Genomic DNA, 17,795 nt, shown 5'->3' on the forward strand with positions numbered 1-17,795 from the left:
CCTGATGCTGGGAGGGATTGAGGGCAGGAGGAAAAGGGGATGACAGAGGATGAGATGGCTGGATGGCATCACCGACTCGATGGACGTGAGTTTGAGTGAACTCCAGGAGATGGTGATGGACAGGGAGGCCTGGTGTGCTGCGATTCATGGGGTCGCAAAGAGTTGGACACGACTGAGTGACTGAACTGAACTGAACTGAATTCCAGACAGTGAAATTTCAAGCCAAGTGACTTGATTTATTTCAAATTATTATTATTTTTTTTAATTACCTGGCTTTTCAGCCAAAGAACAGTTTTTTTTCCGATATGACTTGGCAGAATAAAAAGAAGTCTAAGATTAAATATTAGCCAGAAGTTTTCTAATCAATATGAATTCATCGGCAAAGGATATATATATATATATATGTATATATGTACTCTCACAGAAACATGATATAAATTGGTATATATTAATTAAGCTCCAGGAGTCAATGATGGACATGGAAGCCTGGTGTGCGGCAGTCCATGTGGTCTCAAAGAATTGGATATGACTGAGCAACTGAACTGAACTGAACTGAATATACATTATATCTGAGGTGCTAAAAGATGATTAAATTTTACATTTTTTCTCTAAAATTTTGTCAAGAAGTAGAGGAAATATTAACAGTAAAAAGGAAATTGAGGTCAGAAAGAATTGATGCCTACAGTTTTTTCCCTTTACTGCCTTAGAAGGACACTTAAGAGGCTATATGTGCTTGAAATATTGACTATAGAGATGCTTCTAAATGGTGTTTTCCTGAAATTTAAAAATCCCTTATTTTCTCTTTTTTTTAATAGAAATAAGTTCATTATATGTTTTGTTGAATCCAAATATTTTAGAGATCATTTGATACCTTATATTTTTAAAGTCTTTCTGTAATACTAATATAAAATACAATATGAATGTTTTAAAATGAATGATTTTCTCAGCAGTAATGCACCTAAGGTAATTTCAGTTTAGTATTAGGAAACAATGATTATGTCACTAGGCTACTTCACCTAGAAATAAAACTTTACCAATAAACTTTATTCTGCTTGATGATGGATACTGATTATTTTCCACAACTACAAGACACCATATCAGTGTTAAGAAAAAAAGATACTCAATGTTTTCAGAATGTCTGCTTATATATACTGAAAGGATCATAGCATAGTTAAGAAGGAAGCAAATCCCACTTCTGGTGTGGGAGCCGTAATGATTAAGTATGGTTGTTCTTATTTCTCAGATCTCGTTGCCATTCCTGACTTTGCAAGTGGAGCCATGGAAAACTGGGGCCTCATCACGTACAGAGAGACGTCGCTGCTCTTTGACCCCAAGACCTCTTCTACTTCTGATAAACTATGGGTCACCGAGGTCATAGCCCATGAACTAGCACACCAGGTACCTGACTCTCACGGCATTGTCTTAGTGTCGGTTCCAAAGAGCATTATGCAGAACACCCCCAGTACTCTCCAAACAATGCAAAATCATGTCATTTTATTTCCAGGGGGGACCTTAGGGATCCTCAAACCAAACACTATATGACAAGTAGCAGAATGTTCAATCTCTAGACTATGGGTCTCATACAAGAATTTTATCACAGGAGAACTGGCCACTGTGTCCTCTAAAACCTTTCAAGGCACAAAGCCTCCAAATGTCTTTTAGTAAAGAAGGGTGGAGATCATACAGGTACATAGAGCACAGTACTAGAAACCCCTACAAATAGAGATTTTTATTATTTCCCCATACACCCTCTAGTACAGTGGCATTCCAGTCTAGGACAAAATCAACTCCCTTCAATTGGAGTTTGTGATTATTTGTTCATAATGAAGTATTTCAAGTCCATGTACTCCCAGGCTCCTGACCCTGGACGCACTACTTACCTCTCTAAACTTCAGTGTCCTCATCTATAAAATTAAGTTCATAATAGCTCCTGCTTCTTGAATCTGTTGTGAGGGTTACAGATAAGTGTCTGTGTCTGTCACACACCAGGTACTCAGTGTTAGCTAGTCACCGTAGTGACAGTGACCACCACTGCCACCATTTCTTACAGAATAGGATTTCCAAGGCCTGTCTATCAACCTGGTATTACATACAATTATGAAACAGTAAAATCAGCTCTTCAGATACCAGAGACTTTTTTTCATTCTGTTTTATTTCTGCATGTTCCCTGTTATGCAGTGAATTGTTAAAGACACCGGAAATTCTCTTTCACCATATAGGCACATATCATTCAATTGTAGAAACTGGTAACATCTCTTATTTTTTAATTTTTAACTGTACCCTTTATCATGACCATAGTAATAAGAGAGGTTGTTTGTTTGTTTTAAGCAGCAGACGAAGAACCCGGAGCCATGCTCAGCGCTGTACTTTGAGAGCATATGAACAGCTTCCTCTGGTTTAGCATCTCCCCGCTGGCTCATCTTAGGGGTTTGGATTATTAGTCACTGGAAGCTCTAAAGCATTAACTGAGTCTGGGGATTCCTAATTTTCTACCCAGTGTTCATAGGGAAATAAGCAGAGAGCTCTCCTTTTGAGGCTCCATGCTGCCTTAAGGCCTTCCTTTGAAAGCTTCTCTTTCAATAAAACGCAGAGTCCAGGGCTGAAGCAGCAGGCTCCACTGGAGTTTCTGCCTTGACTATTTTGTCTTCCCATTAATCTCCATCTGGCCATGTCAGTCCTCCGCATAAAGCCCTGGCGAAGACTCTCGATGCTGGGTTAGTCAAGGATCCATAGTATGTCACATAAGGCCCAGATAACCCAGCTCCCCGCCACCTCTCCAGTCTCTTCTCTAACCTTCAGCGTTAGCCATCCCAGACGACCTGCCATTACCTCCACAAACCCAGGTCGTATCACTTCTCTGTGCTCTTGTTCCTGCTACCTGATCTGCTTAGAGCACACCCCACTTCCAACATTCCTGGGGACCGCTTGTTAGACTCAGGAAGTGAAGCATTTCCCAGTTATCCTACACACTCTCTCAGTGAAACTGATTTTTTCCTTCTGGAATCCCCACTGCCTCTTGTACAGATATAAATCATAGTGCCAATAACATTTTATTGCATGTATATGTCTACTGGTTGACCTCCACTATCTGTATTAAGGTAGTGGCTCTATTACATACATCTTTGTATTTCTCCTATATAACAAGGCCCTTCGTTTGCTACTTAAAAAAAAAAATAACCCACTTATTACTATGGTAATGATAAAGGGTAAAGTTAAAAATTAAAAAATAAGAGATTTTGCCATGGCATAGTGCCAGGAACATAGTAGATTCTCAATAGATATTCACTGACTGAATGAATGAATAAAATACTCTTCCTGACTGGTGAAATGACCGTAACCAGCTTGAACTTCTCCTGTTATTCACTTCTCAAATTGAGGAAACACCCACCATTCCTTCTCACAGATGTCCTTCGGAAGATTGGCGCACATTTGCAATATGATCTGAAAGCTGTAAGAAAAGTATAGAGCTTGAGCAGTTTCTAGAAGCTATGGATCTAGTGACTTCTGTTCTATAACAAGGCTCTTTTGAATCTTAAAATCTTGTTATTTAAGCTTCCAATCCATCTGGAGACTGCACTCTTAAAATAGATAGACTAGAGGCACATTAAAACAACAAAGGCCAACTAGGTAAAATATAATAATATATAAAAAAATAATAATATTTAAAATGTGTTACAGATCAAATATAGGTCAAGGATAAATTTCTATTTAGCTTATCTTTTCGCATTCTTTATTTATATATATTTAAAATCTCAGACTTTTATTCTCATTAGTGGCCAAATTGATCCCTAGAAGTAAACTGGGACAGAGGTCAACAATGACATTTGCTCATTAGTAATATTATGTAACAATCTGAAAGTCCTAAATGAATTCTTATCCTTTTAAGTACCTGCTACTTAATACATAAAGATGACTTCATCAAGAATATTCTGGCTTATATTTCTCCTTAGACCCTCACTGTGAGTCAGTGACAAGGTGAAATTATACTTATTGTGCAAAATGTTTAAAATAAAATGTCTCATTCTCTTCCTTAATATTAAGTCTAATATCTAGGAAATATACAGAGGATATAATGGAAGGTAGGGCATTGGAGGCAATGTGGACACAATATAAATAATCAAAACAAGCAAAAATGTGGTGGTGAGGGGAGAAGGCAGGGAAACCAGTAGAAAGATGCTGTGCAGAGAGAAAGGGGTAGCAAAGACAGAGGCCTCAACTACTAAAAAAGAAGTTACCACCCATGGTATTTTTTTTGCTACAGTTAATAATTGTTTATATTTGTTTAACATTGAGTTTTTACCTCCCAGTGGTTTGGTAACCTGGTTACAATGGAATGGTGGAATGATATTTGGCTCAATGAAGGTTTTGCAACATACATGGAACTTATCTCTCTCAACATCACATATCCAGAGCTACAGTTTGTAAGTCACAACTTTGTATCTCATACTATACGTACTAAGAAATCATTAATTCACTATTATAATTTTTAGAAAATGCCAAAGAGAACACGGCATTGCGTTTTTGAATCTCTGGTATTTTCTTTTGTATAAACAGATTGTATCGGTTTGCTAGGGCTGCCATGACAAAATTCCACAGACTGGGTGGCTTAAGCCAGTTTACTTTCTCACAGATCTGGAGGCTGTCTGGCTTCAAAAAACTCCAAATTGCCAAAAAGAAAATTTCAGGCATTATTCTGTATTTATCCAAGAGTCTATAAGCAATATGTCTGTTAACATAACGAATTCTAAGATGGTGCTTCCCTGATGGCTTAAATGGTAAAGAATCTGCCTGCAATGCAGGAGACCAGGGTTGGATTCTCCCTGGAGAAAGGAATGGGAACCCATTGCAGTATTCTTGCCTGGAGAATCCCACGGACAGGGGAGCCTGGTGGGCTACAGTTCACAGGGTCGAAAAGTGTCCGACATGACTGAAGCCACTTAGCAAGCACGAAGGGGGTCTGAACAGCACATAAAAAGGTAGTGCTAACTAGTAATGGATAATTAGCTCTTTGGGGTAAATATTTGGTCCAGTACAGTTACAGACAGACATGGATTCAAAGTCATTGTCTTTTTTTATTTTTTGCTATGTGCCGAGTCTGTGGTTTAATCCAAAAGCTTCATGAATTCTCACTTGTAAAATGTGTACAATGCCTCTTCCTTGCAGAGTGTTGAAAGGACTGCAGCTGAGGAATATAAGAGCCTGACACATAGCACATGCTCACTAACTGGGAACCTTTGTTTTATTTCTGTTTCCAAGGGCCTTGCTCATGGTAAACATTCAGGCAGTGTCTGAGGAAATATCACATTTATACCTTTAACAAAACAGAGAATTGGTGAACGGGGACTATATAAGGGGAAAGAAATGTTTTGTAAGAAATATTGTTTGAATACTTACTTCTGAGAATATCTTGCTAAACCTAGCATCTTTGCTATCGCTTTGAGTGTCAAATGGCAGTTGAAAAAAACAAATGTTCTCTCCCGTTTAGGATGACAGTTTTTCAAACACGTGTTTTGAAGTAATTAAAAGAGATTCATTAAATTCATCCCATCCTATCTCCAATGAAGCAAAAACTGCTACTCAAATAAAGGAAATGTTTGATGCTGTTTCGTACAACAAGGTAAGAGATGCTGTGGACTGGTGGTAAATGCTCTGCCTTGGGAGGAATATAGTGAGGCCAGAACATCAAGAGTGGAAGTTCTTGGTGTCAGGTTACCTCTGCGTCACTTTTTGTTTTATTTGCAGTTCATTTATCAGACATTACACATGTTCCACGACATGTAAGCTTCCTTTAAAAACATATGCTACCCTTTACCTTCTTTTTCTTTGTGTTTTTATTTAGGGAGCTTGTATTTTGAATATGCTCAAGGATTTTCTGAGTGAGGAGACATTCAGGAAAGGAATTATTCACTACTTAAAGAAGTTCACCTATAGAAATGCGAAGAATGATGATTTGTGGCACAGTCTGTCAAATGTAAGTCATCGGTTAAGTTACAGGAGACTGCTGGTAAGCCTAAACAGTGACAAGCTAATTATGAAGGCTTTTAAGGAGCCTGGTAGGCTGCAGTCCATGGGGTCCGAAGAGTCGGACACGACTGAACGACTTCACTTTCACTTTTCACTTTCATGCATTGGAGAAGGAAATGGCAACCCACCCCAGTTTTCTTGCCTGGGGAATCCCAGGGATGGGGGAGCCTGGTGGGCTGCCGTCTATGGGGTCTCACAGAGTCGGACACGACTGAAGCGACTTAGCAGCAGCAGCATAAATAGATAAATTGTCAGGCAAAAGATGTTTATTGCACTTGCCACACTTCCAGGGTTAAGCAGGTAGCACCTGTCTATTTCCTCTGGCACCTTGCTAAACCAAGATGCTATACTAGCTTAGCCGCGGGGGTTCAGTATTTGACCTCGTTCTCGTTGGTTTCCCTCTTCTGGTTCACCCTACATTTTGTCTTCTGTTTCCAAACCTTTCATGACTTTGTAATTCCTTCATGTAACTCCTAATCTTCTCTTCCCAAACTTAAGTTTAAACTCTACTTGTTCAGCTTTATGTCCCAGCCCGTATTCGGTTGAGTGAGACCCACCTTCTCCCTCTCGCAGGAAATCCTGCTCATCCCTGTCATCACGCCTTTGTTTCTGGTGCACTCGCTGCCTGAAGTGTTCTTCCTTCTTTTCAGCAACTCAGGTGCTGTCCATCCTTTGAGATCTAGCTGAGGGGTCACCTCCTTCTCATAGCCAGCTCCAGCACTCATTGCCTTTCTGCTGAATACCTAGAAGGGCACTCGTGAATCTGCTCCAGCGAGTGACGTTCTCTTTTATTGGTTTCCATTGATTTAATGATAACAGTGATAATAATAAACAAAATCTGCTTAAGAGAAAGAATCATGTCAGGCCCCTAATATTCTATTGTCCCTATAATCATGGTTAAGAGACGGTTAATGTTTGATTGAGGAATATACGGTCTCTTTGTCATTGAGATTCCTGTAGGATAGTAGGTAAGAGAAAACATGCAGTCAACTCAGATGATTCTAATAATTATTCAAATATTTCTAGATTTCCAAATGCAAGGACAGTACTTTTTATGGAAATAATAAACTGACAGAGCTTGTGTCTACAAGTAGAAATACCCTAGGGTATTTGTACACAAAGTGAAGTGAAAGTGAAAGTCGCTCAGTCGTGTCCGACTCTTTGCGACCCCATGGATTATACAGTCGATGGAATTCTCCAGGCCAGAATACTGGAGTGGGTAGCCTTTCCCTTCTCCAGGGGATCTTCCTAACCCAGGGATCAAACCCGGTCTCCCACATTGCAGGTGGATTCTTTACCAGCTGAGCCACAAGGGAAGCCCTTTGTACACAAAAGAGGTCCTCTATTCTTTGTAAACACTTTTGTCCCAGGGGTAATAATATTATTCAATATTTGTACAGCACGTCATAGTTTAAAAAATTCATGCACATTATCTTATTTGATTTTTCTGTGCCCTTGTTAAGCCTGGATCCTTAAGGTTTAACTTATGTGTGATTTTGTGGTCAAAGAAGCAAATGCAAGTAATTAAAATTTCACAGTAGCTCAAAACTTTTACTGACATTTCTCTAAAACCCTAAAAGGGATCAAATACACCATCCTTTGTAATACTTATAAAAAAGGTTCTTTCTTGGGGCTGCCCTGGTGCTCAATGGTAAAGAATACACCTGCCAACGCAGGAGACACAGCGTTGATCCCTGATCTGGGAAGATCCCATAAGCTGCGGAGCAACAAAGCCCATGCACCACAACTACTGAGCCTATGCTCTGGGGCTTGTGAGCTGCAGCCACTGAAGCCCAAGCACCTAGAGCCCGTGCTCCACAAGAGAAGCCACTGCAATGAGAAGCCCACCCACTGCAACTCCAGAGTAGCCCCTGTTCACTGCAGCCAGGGAAAAGCCCGCACAGCAGTGCAGACCCAGGGCAGCCAAAAAACAGAATGAAATTTTCAAAAAAGTCTCAAGAAAATGCTCGTTCTTCATCACCTCCTGCAGGTGATCCAGATGATTTTGTCCTGGTTCCCTCCCAGGTTCTCAACAAGAACATTGCTTTTCCCTCCCATCCTTCTCCTTCCCTCCTCCTTCACAAGGATGTGTACTTGAGTGTGTGTGTGTGTGTGTGTGTGTGTCTAGACCTTGCCTGAGCCTTTTTTTTGTCCCAAAGAGGAAGAATCCATCTTTTGTGTGGTTTGTGAGTGGAAAGAGGATTAAAGGAGAGATTTGGCCAAGAATTACAGGACTGTGAACAATCCTATATTAATTTTTGTCACATTGTGCTTATTACCATCTCAAGAAGGTGAGGTAGGCAGTCTTAGCCCATTTTTTTCAATGGGTTTTCCCACTTTTTAAATGGAAAAACTAATGCTAATGGAGAGATTCGTTCAAGATCTTATACAAGTGAGTGATGGAGTCGTTACTTAAAATCTGTCTTCTGACTCAGTCTAGTATTCATTCTCTCAATGACATCACAGCTTCTTCCCAGTTACTGTAGGAGTCTCCCATCTAACCTTCCCCTAAAGGTCCTAAATTCTTAGTTGACCCCCTTCTGATGTCAAACAAAATGGTGGCACAAAAATGATAAATTTCACCAAATACCTAACTCAGCACAGTGTCACATAATATCAATTAAATATTTAAAAGAGTAACTTTTATGCATTTTAATGAATTGCTATGCTCATTGTCTGGAGAAGGCAACCGCACCCCACTCCAGTACTCTTGCCTGGAAAATCCCATGGGCGGAGGAGCCTGGTAGGCTGCAGTCCATGGGGTCGCTAAGAGTTGGACACGACTGAGCGACTTCACTTTCACTTTTCACTTTCACGCATTGGAGAAGGAAATGGAAACCCACTCCAGTGTTCTTGCCTGGAGAATCCCAGGGACGGGGGAGCCTGGTGGGCTGCCGTCTATGGGGTCGCACAGAGTCGGACACGACTGAAGCGACTTAGCAGCAGCAGCAGCATGCTCATTATCATGTCTAGATGAATTACATTTTCGTACATTTAAGCTAATAATGTTTGCACTCATGTCAAATGTTCATTTTAAGCCAACTCTCAGAGGCCAAATGGCAGCGCTCTTTTATTTTTGTTTTCTAGAATTGTTTAGAAGGTGATTCCACATCGGGTGGATTTTGTTATTCTGATTCCAAGAAGACAAGCAACACAGTAAGTAGAAAGAGACTTGGAGGGTGGAAGAGATTTGGCTCATCTCCAGACCTGGAGTGAGTCTGTAAAGTTGTCCAGCTGCCCCTTTAAATAACTGGAGAGAAGGAAAAACTCCACAATTTTCCTTGAAACAAAGTTGACTGAAGAAGGAATGCTCAGGCCATTAAGGGGAGGGTGGTGCTCTTACTACTGTATTTTTGTTGTTATAATTCAGCTTTCCCACAATCCCACCAATGGCTAAAAATATCTCAGCTCAAAATTCCTCTGAGTGGTTATTGCTGTACTGGTATCCTCAGGGCTCTGCAAAATGCCAAACCAAATATGTTAGGTTTGGAAATAGTATGAATGGCTTTCTTGAGGCCCCATCTTTTTGTTTACTTCTGGGAAGTTATTGGAACATTTTAGGAGAGAGAGAGAAAAAAAAAAAAAAAACAGTCATCATGGAAAAAAAAAGAAAAGGCAAACTTTTTAAAAAGTGTCACGGTAATCCCGTCAAGTATGGTTTTAAAGGAAGATTCGGCATCATACAGTGATCAGAAACCCGTACTAGACACTGTTAATAAAAAGCTAGAGGTTTTGTCCTCCACTCCATATACCTCTATTGATATAATACTGTTCTATTGGAATTTTTAAAAGAGACATTTCTTCCTAAACCTCTTTGGTGGGTCCTTTTTTTCTTCTGTTTTGAAAGGGAGCAGTGAGGGGCCCCAGTCTCAAGCCCTTCCTCTTGGCCTTTCTTGTCCTGTATTAACCCTCAAGCTCCCAGACATGTCCCTCCTTCAGGCAGCTTTCCAGGAGCACCCGTGGATGGGGAGGGAAGGGGCAGGTCCAGCCCAGGTTCTACATGGCCCGGCTGGGAGACTGCAGTTGGAGTCCGCTCTTCCTGCCCAAGCCATGTCCCTAGCATCCTAGGAGGCCTAAGTATCTGATCTCTCTCTGGTTTCTCTCCTGTGTCTCTGGTTACCAAAGTCACTTGTCGTTTCAGCTCGCGTTTCTGCGGGAAAATGTAGAGCTCAAGGAGATGATGGCCACATGGACTCTGCAGAAAGGCATCCCCCTCGTGGTGGTTAAACGAGAAGGGCGTTCCCTCAGACTGCAGCAGGAGCGCTTCTTGTCTGGGGTTTTCAAAGAGGACCCCGAATGGGGGACTCTGCAGGAAAGGTGGTTGCTTTTCTTCCCTGTCGGTCTAGTTTACCTCATCTCAGTTTACTGACAATTGCATTAGCTTTCTTTCAGCTTCTCTGACAATTTTATGGGATGCTATTTCTGCTGCTGCTGCCGCTAAGTTGCTTCAGTCGTGTCTGACTCTGTGAGACCCCATAGATGGCAGCCCACCAGGCTCCCCCGTCCCTGGGATTCTCCAGGCAAGAACACTGGAGTGGGCTGCCATTTCCTTCTCCAATGCATGAAAGTGAAAAGTGAAAGTGAAGTCGCTCAGTTGTGTCCGACTCTTCACGACCCCATGGACTGCAGCCCATGAGGCTCCTCCGCCCATGGGATTTTCCAGGCAAGAGTACTGGAGTGGTGTGCCATTGCCTTCTCCAGTGCTATTTCTACACAGGAATTAATAGGCTAAACTAGCCTCAATAGCAGCCTTAAAGAGCTTCAGGTGACCCAGACTGTGCTGGTGAGCAGCATATTCTTGCTAATCCTGTGGCCACCCTTAGGACCTCAGTTCTGATGCAGAAGTTATATTTCTAATATAACATCCCCTGACTGTCTACTAGCCTTCTTTATGCTGTGTGTGCTCAATTGTTCAGTTGTGTCCAACTCTTCACAACCCCATGGACTGTAGCCCTCCAGGCTTCTCTGTCCATGGAATTTTCCAGGCAAGAGTACTGGACACTAATAAGTTATGAGACAGTAGACTAGACTTCCCCGCTGGCTCAGATGGTAAAGTGTCTGCCTACAATGCGGGAGACCCAGGTTCAATCCCTGGGTTGGGAAGATCTCCTGGAGAAGAAAATGGCAACCCACTCCAGTATTCTTGCCTGGAAAATCCCATGGATGGAGGAGCCTGTAGGCTACAGTCCATGGGGTCACAAAGAGTTGGACATGACTGAGCAACTTCACTTCAAGTTATGAGACTGACCCATACCTAGGAAGATAAGATGTATGACAGCTATACATCTTATCAGAAAAGGCATTTCCTGTGTGTTAAGTCATGGGCTTCCTAGGTGGTGCAGTGGTAAAGAATCTGCCTGCCAATGCAAGAGATGCAGGTTCGATCCCTGGATCGGGAAGATCCCCTGGAGTAGGAAATGGCAACTCGCTCTGGTATTCTTATCTGGAAAATTTCATGGACAGAAGAGCCTGGCAAGCTATAGTCCGTGGGGCCGCAAAAAGTCAGACATGACTGAGCACACACACATATGCACGCACACACACACACACACACACACACGTGTTAAATTAGATAAGACCTTCAGCTCCCTTTTATTTTTTAATAAGAGACTATAAATGTAATGTCTTAAAACATGATGTTCTTGGTAACAATAAAAGCAAATCCAATTACCCACTCTGTTATCTTGCTCACAAGCCTGTCCTAAGAAAACTTGTTAAACATTTTACTAAAATCAAGAAATACAACACTGTCCAGCTTCCTCTGATCCTCATTCAATAAGATGAATGAGATTAATCTGAAAAGAAATAATCCAAGTGAATCAGTGCTGGCTTTTATGATTATTACTTTTTCTAAAATCTAGCTGTCTAAAAACAGTTTTAGAATTTTTTCTGAGGATCAGAAGCAAACTCAAGGCCTTTAACACATAGAATGTAACATTTTCCATTTTGATCTCATCAGATGTCTATTTCCATCCAACAGCAGCCTTTATGCCATTTAACTGTGAACACATCCATCCATTTCTCTGTATGCCCTTTTGAGGTCCAAACCTCAGAGAGCTTAAACAATTTGAAGCTTGGCAACACAGGCTGGAAAATTTAATGTTTGATTTATTATTGGGAAAGCAGGACTCACAATTCTGCAACTTATCAAAATGTCATGAGAGAGTTTAATAGTGTGAATGGCTCAGAATAACAAGAATCTATCTGAAGCAGGATTTGGATTTCTCATATAAAACTATTGCCCTCTGATCCATGCTTATCCAAACTTATGAATGGCTACTCTTTCTCTCTTTACTCCCAGGTGGAAAAATCTGGAAAAATCTCTGTCCTTCTAGAGCCAAAATCTATCCATGAATCTTGATCCATTACATCTTAGTAATATCTGTGTGTCTCTTTTTACCTTTTTGTGTAAATATTTCAACTGCTTTGTTGATTATCGATACTCTGGGTTGGCAGGTAGATTATTTCTTCTGACCTTTTATTAAATCGAGTCTGTGTCTGTTGTCTCTTTTACTCTTTTAGGTTTTTCTGAGGACTAATGGGCATATCCTGAGTTACTATTCTTTCTGTTTTATACCTATTGGTATTTTCAAGCATCTGATTTTATAGGATTACTATAGCTAATATGGCTTACTATGTTAGAGGAAATGAGCTCTAGAGGCAGCTAGAAATTAGTCAGGAAAAAATAGCTAATTTCAGTTATTTACCATAGGAAGGCCCTTCCAAAGTAACTGAGCCCTTTTCCTTCAATCCGTTCTGCTTCTCTGCTCTCTGCACTTGGCCAAGGAGCAGCTCCTGACTTATTTCTGCTTGCTGACCACTTAGCAGGCGGGGGTTGAACGCGGATAGCTTCACTGAACAAAAAGATAAGTGGAAGAATCATGCTAGAGGAAGAGCTTTACCTTTTGGGGTTTTTTTCTACAGCTTTGATTTAGTTATTTGAATAAATATCAGACTGTGAGAATTTTTGGAAATGTGAAAGGAAGATTTTTTTTTTTCTTTTACTTAGAAGAAAACAATCAGCAGGAATTGTGGTGGTATAAAATTTGGACTGTAAATGTCACCGGTAATTGTGACAGAGTTCAACTAGGTATATATTACTGCTCCTTCATAATCATTAAAGAATTTTTGCACACCCAAGGAACCGTTAGTCTTAGCCTGTAAAATTTATAAGGCCAATGATAGTGTGAAGGACGGGCGATTAGGTGTCTTTTATAGCCTCTCTGAATCTGACAATGTGGACATTGAAATGGCCATTGATTTAATCTGTAACAGTCTTTACTTTCAAACGTAGGTACCTTTGGCATATCCCAGTGACCTACTCCACGAGTTCCTCTCAGGCGATTCACAGACACATTCTGAAACTGAAGACAGGTAAAATGAACTAATTAGCCAAAAAACCTTTTAATTCTGAAGTTAAATGTGTTCTGAGCTATAGGGAGGACAGTTGCTGCTGCTGCTGCTGCTAAGTTGCTTCAGTCGTGTCCGACTCTGTGCGACCCCAGAGACTGTAGCCCACCAGGCCCCTCCGTCCCTGGGATTCTCCAGGCAAGAACACTGGAGTGGGTTTCCATTTCCTTCTCCAATGCATGAAAGTGAAAAGTGAAAGTGAAGTCACTCAGTCGTATCTATACCTATGTGTTACTAAAAAAATCCTTAAGCTAAAAAGTCTGGGTTTTTAATTCAGGAGAAAGTTCTCTTGTGTTTTTAGCACTTAGAGATGGGTTTCAAGAATTGATGGTGTCTGATCTTATGTCTTTTAATGCCTACTGATTCAGTGGGAAAAGGTGTTCACTTTAGAACTGATTGGCCCTGGATTCAAATCCTGATTCTGTCACCTATCGGATGTATGGCCTTAAGAAAATTTTTTAACTCCTGAGTTTCAATTTTCTCATTTATTTTGAATGAGGACTAAGCCTCAGAGTTTTTGAGAGTATATAGTAATGTTATTTTACCACCTACTACAATGTCTGAAATATTAAAAATAATATAATTTTAACTTCTCCTTTAAACACGTCACTGAAATTTTAAAATGTTTCCCTCATAATCTCACGTTCAACCTGCAGCCCTTATTTTGCCCCAGATAAGAACTGGACAAATGGATCACCTACTTACATATACATATTTCAACACGCAGCAACCAAACCGTGAGACAAGGCTACCAGAAATGCCTTTTAGACCCGCATAGGCTGCTTTCGAGAACACATTCATTGGCCCATCTCCTAGGAATTAGTTTATTTATTAATTTAATAAAATCACCATTCCCAAAATAAGCCATCCAGCAGACTATGAAAATAAATATCATCATGAGTCTTCCAGAACTTTGTCTTCCCATTGATTTATTACTAATGATATGAAGAAGAATACTTCTGGAGATATTCATGATGTGTTCTTTGATGAGGAAATGCCCATACCAATTTTCTCCTCCTAGATACTGTGGATTTATCTGAGAAGACCAACTGGGTGAAATTCAACGTGGACTCCAATGGCTACTACATCGTTCATTATGAGGGACAAGGATGGGACGAGCTCATTACATTGTTGAATCAGAACCACACACTTCTCAGGCCCAAGGACAGACTAGGTCTGATTCACGATGCGTTTCAGCTGGTAAGGTAATGCAAAACTCCAACTGATTTCACAGGACATCACTGCTCCCTAACCAGATATGTTAGATTTCAAATCAAATGTTCAGTGTTAATCATTCATATGATATGGATTTGAATGGAGGTCAAATATTGGCCATGAGTCAAAGCCTACCCACTGATAAAATATTTTTATTCACCTAATGTTTAAAAATTTAATTCAACATTTCAAAATGTGGAGAAATGTATGTAAAAACCCTGACTTCTGGAATCCCTTAAATAATGAGAAGATTTGGCAACTTCGTTTCCACAGGGCAGCCATAGAGGAGGGTACAGTGGGCAGATCTTCCTTTAAGCCAGGTGTGCATTCACCTCGGTACCCAAGTCCTAAACGATACACTTGTTGGGTGTGCTTCACTCCCTTATGGTAGCCTCCAGGCATTTATGCTTTTGACCTCAAGTTTTAAATTGTTTATGCTAGAAGCTTGCTGTTTCACTAAATACTGACATAATCTATTAGACAAAAGGTTATAATCTTTGTAATTTTAAAATCTGGTGCACAAGCCATTCCTTACTTTGCTCACTTCAGGGAAATCAATATGAAACTGGTAGAAAAATTAAGGAAGAACTGGCTACTTCTGTTTATTCCTCTTTAGACTTTCCTGGGAAGATACAGTGTTTTCTTTTTTTTTTCCTACTTGTCATCAATGGAATAATAGGTAGAATAAATCAAGTCACCAGGTCACTGGTGGAAAAAAGTTGGGGATCAGGTGACATATCATGCTCTGTAAACTTTTCCTATTCTGAGAACTACTGTAATGCACTCATTATATTCAGTGTGACGTATTATTTTCTTTCACATGCTTATTTAGGTCAAATTAAGTAAAAGTAACCAGCAAAACATCTCTCAAGCACAGCTTCTCTGTACAACAGAATTCCCCAGTTAGAAAAGGGAGAGGACTGGGAGCTTAACCCCCAACCCCAAAGGTCTCAGGAATATCATGAGCTATCCTACTTCTGACTGGATGCATGCGAGACCAACTGAGGAGCGGACTATGGTTAGTTGAGGGAGGTTTGTCTGCTCAAAGGAGAAACTCTGAGAAGATTGCAAAGAAAATAGATTAAAAATTTTAAACTAGGCAGAATGAAGAATACTTACAACTCAGAATATGAAAGCCGATCTTTCCAGTAGCTGAAAGTCTTTTCTGTTGTTTCTAGCCTATAAATTTACAGGTACTCTCAATTTAGCAGCAGGAATCCTGCAGTTACTGATGTATCAGTGGACAAGCAATCATCATTTCTTTACCAACTAGATAGGTTAATGAGGTTCTGAGTACAAATTTTGGCTTAAAACAGGTCAACTATCAATATGTACTACCTCTTCACTTATTGTTTGACTTTTGACAAGCTACTTAACCTTTTTAAACCTAAATTTTCTAGTCTTCAAAACTTTTTTAGTGTTTAAAACTCCAGTAATAATAGTGTCTATCATATGAGGTTGTTTTGAGGGTTGCATAAGGTAATGTAGATACAGCCCTAAGTACAGTAATAAATGCTCAATAAATGGTAGCTGTTAGCATTATTAGTCTTATCTAATACAAATTGTTTAAAAGATCATGTACTAAATAGGAAGATGAGGTGACAACATAGAAAAATGCATTTCAAATAATGTGAAAGTGAAAAGAAAAAGCAGAATGTAAGCTTAAGTTAGCAACTACATGAAAAAAAATGAGCTAATGGTAAAAAAAAACAAAAGGAGAAAGAAATATTCCAAAGTCCTACCAATGAATGTGTAGGGGTAATGAAATTATGTGTTTTTCCCCTTCTTTAATTTCCAATTGTCTTGAAACTTGTCTATATTACTTTTATAAGAAAACTAATTGTATAAGAAAACAATTTTAAAGTCTCATAATAGATCTACTTTTTTTTTTTTTCTTATTCCTCTGCTTTAGTGATATGTAGTTTTTCTTTCCCTGCTTTGTGAAATGTCTACTTAAGAGTTTAAGGGTATAATCTGTGACTGCATTGAGCTTAGAGACAAAATTTGACCCAGGAATGCATATTCATTTTAACTGAGTTTTCATACTTGTTATTAAATATTTAATACTTGGATCTCCTCTGAGTTGAGTGGAATTAAGATGACAACCATAAATTCCTTACAGGTAAACTATTTATTTTTTTATTCCAATACCCTAGAAAGAAGTCCCAGATTGTTTCCTCAGGGATATAGTTTATTTCAAAAAGGTACCATTTAGCTGAAACCTTATACAAATAAGTAGATATAGATTTTTTTGTTGAGCTAAAATGTATGCATATACATAGGTTTAGTCTTTAAGGTAAACAGACATTCAGATAACATTTTGTGCATTAAATGAAGCAGAAAGCAGGTGGTGAGAGGCTGGATTTTTATTAAATAATAACTCCATGAAAATGATTCCCTCTTTGATGAGTATTAACATTAAAGTATTTTAAGTAGATAAGTACGAATAAATAACGGAATTTGTCTTAGTAAAAAATAAGTTCAGTTCAGTTCAGTCGCTTAGTCGTGTCCGACTCTTTGCAACCCCATGAACCACAGCACACCAGGCCTCCCTGTCCATCACCAACCCCCAGAGTTCACTCAAACTCATGTCCATCGAGTCGGTGATGCCATCCAGCCATCTCATCCTCTGTCGTCCCCTTCTCCTCCTGCTCCCAATCCCTCCCAGCATCAGGGTCTTTTTAAATAAGTCAGTTCTTTGCATCAGATGGCCAAAGTATTGGAGTTTCAACTTCAACATCAGTCCTTCCAATAAACACCCAGGACTGATCTCCTTTAGGATGGACTGGTTGGATCTCCTTGCAGTCCAAGGGACTCTCAAGAGTCTTCTCTGACACCACAGTTCAAAAGCATCAATTCTTCAGTGCTCAGCTTTCTTCACAGTCCAACTCTCACATCCATTCTTCACCACTGGAAAACCTATAGCCTTGACTAGACGGACCTTTGTTTGCAAAGTAATGTCTCTGCTTTTGAATATGCTATCTAGGTTGGTCATAACTTTCCTTCCAAGGAGCAAGCGTCTTTTAATTTCATGGCTGCAGTCACCATCTGCAGTGATTTTGGAGCCCCAAAAAATAAAGTCTGACACTGTTTCCACTGTTTCCCCATTTATTTCCCATGAAGTGATGGGACCAGATGCCATGATC

At 39.9% G+C, this 17,795-nt stretch overlaps 1 protein-coding gene across 1 annotated transcript in view; it reads left to right on the plus strand.

The window, feature by feature from the left end:
- Window positions 1-17,795, plus strand: part of ERAP2 (endoplasmic reticulum aminopeptidase 2) — a 50,897-nt gene that overhangs the window by 19,368 nt on the left and 13,734 nt on the right. The window contains exons 6-13 of the mRNA XM_010831958.1: window positions 1,244-1,398; window positions 4,308-4,421; window positions 5,486-5,617; window positions 5,840-5,971; window positions 9,112-9,180; window positions 10,166-10,341; window positions 13,319-13,398; window positions 14,456-14,639. Of these exons, the coding sequence (XP_010830260.1) occupies window positions 1,244-1,398; window positions 4,308-4,421; window positions 5,486-5,617; window positions 5,840-5,971; window positions 9,112-9,180; window positions 10,166-10,341; window positions 13,319-13,398; window positions 14,456-14,639 (1,042 nt within the window). The remainder of the gene's footprint in view (window positions 1-1,243; window positions 1,399-4,307; window positions 4,422-5,485; window positions 5,618-5,839; window positions 5,972-9,111; window positions 9,181-10,165; window positions 10,342-13,318; window positions 13,399-14,455; window positions 14,640-17,795) is intronic.

This window comes from Bison bison, unplaced genomic scaffold (genome assembly GCF_000754665.1).
Source record: "Bison bison bison isolate TAMUID 2011002044 unplaced genomic scaffold, Bison_UMD1.0 scf7180017864533, whole genome shotgun sequence".
Taxonomy (NCBI): Eukaryota; Metazoa; Chordata; class Mammalia; order Artiodactyla; family Bovidae; genus Bison; species Bison bison.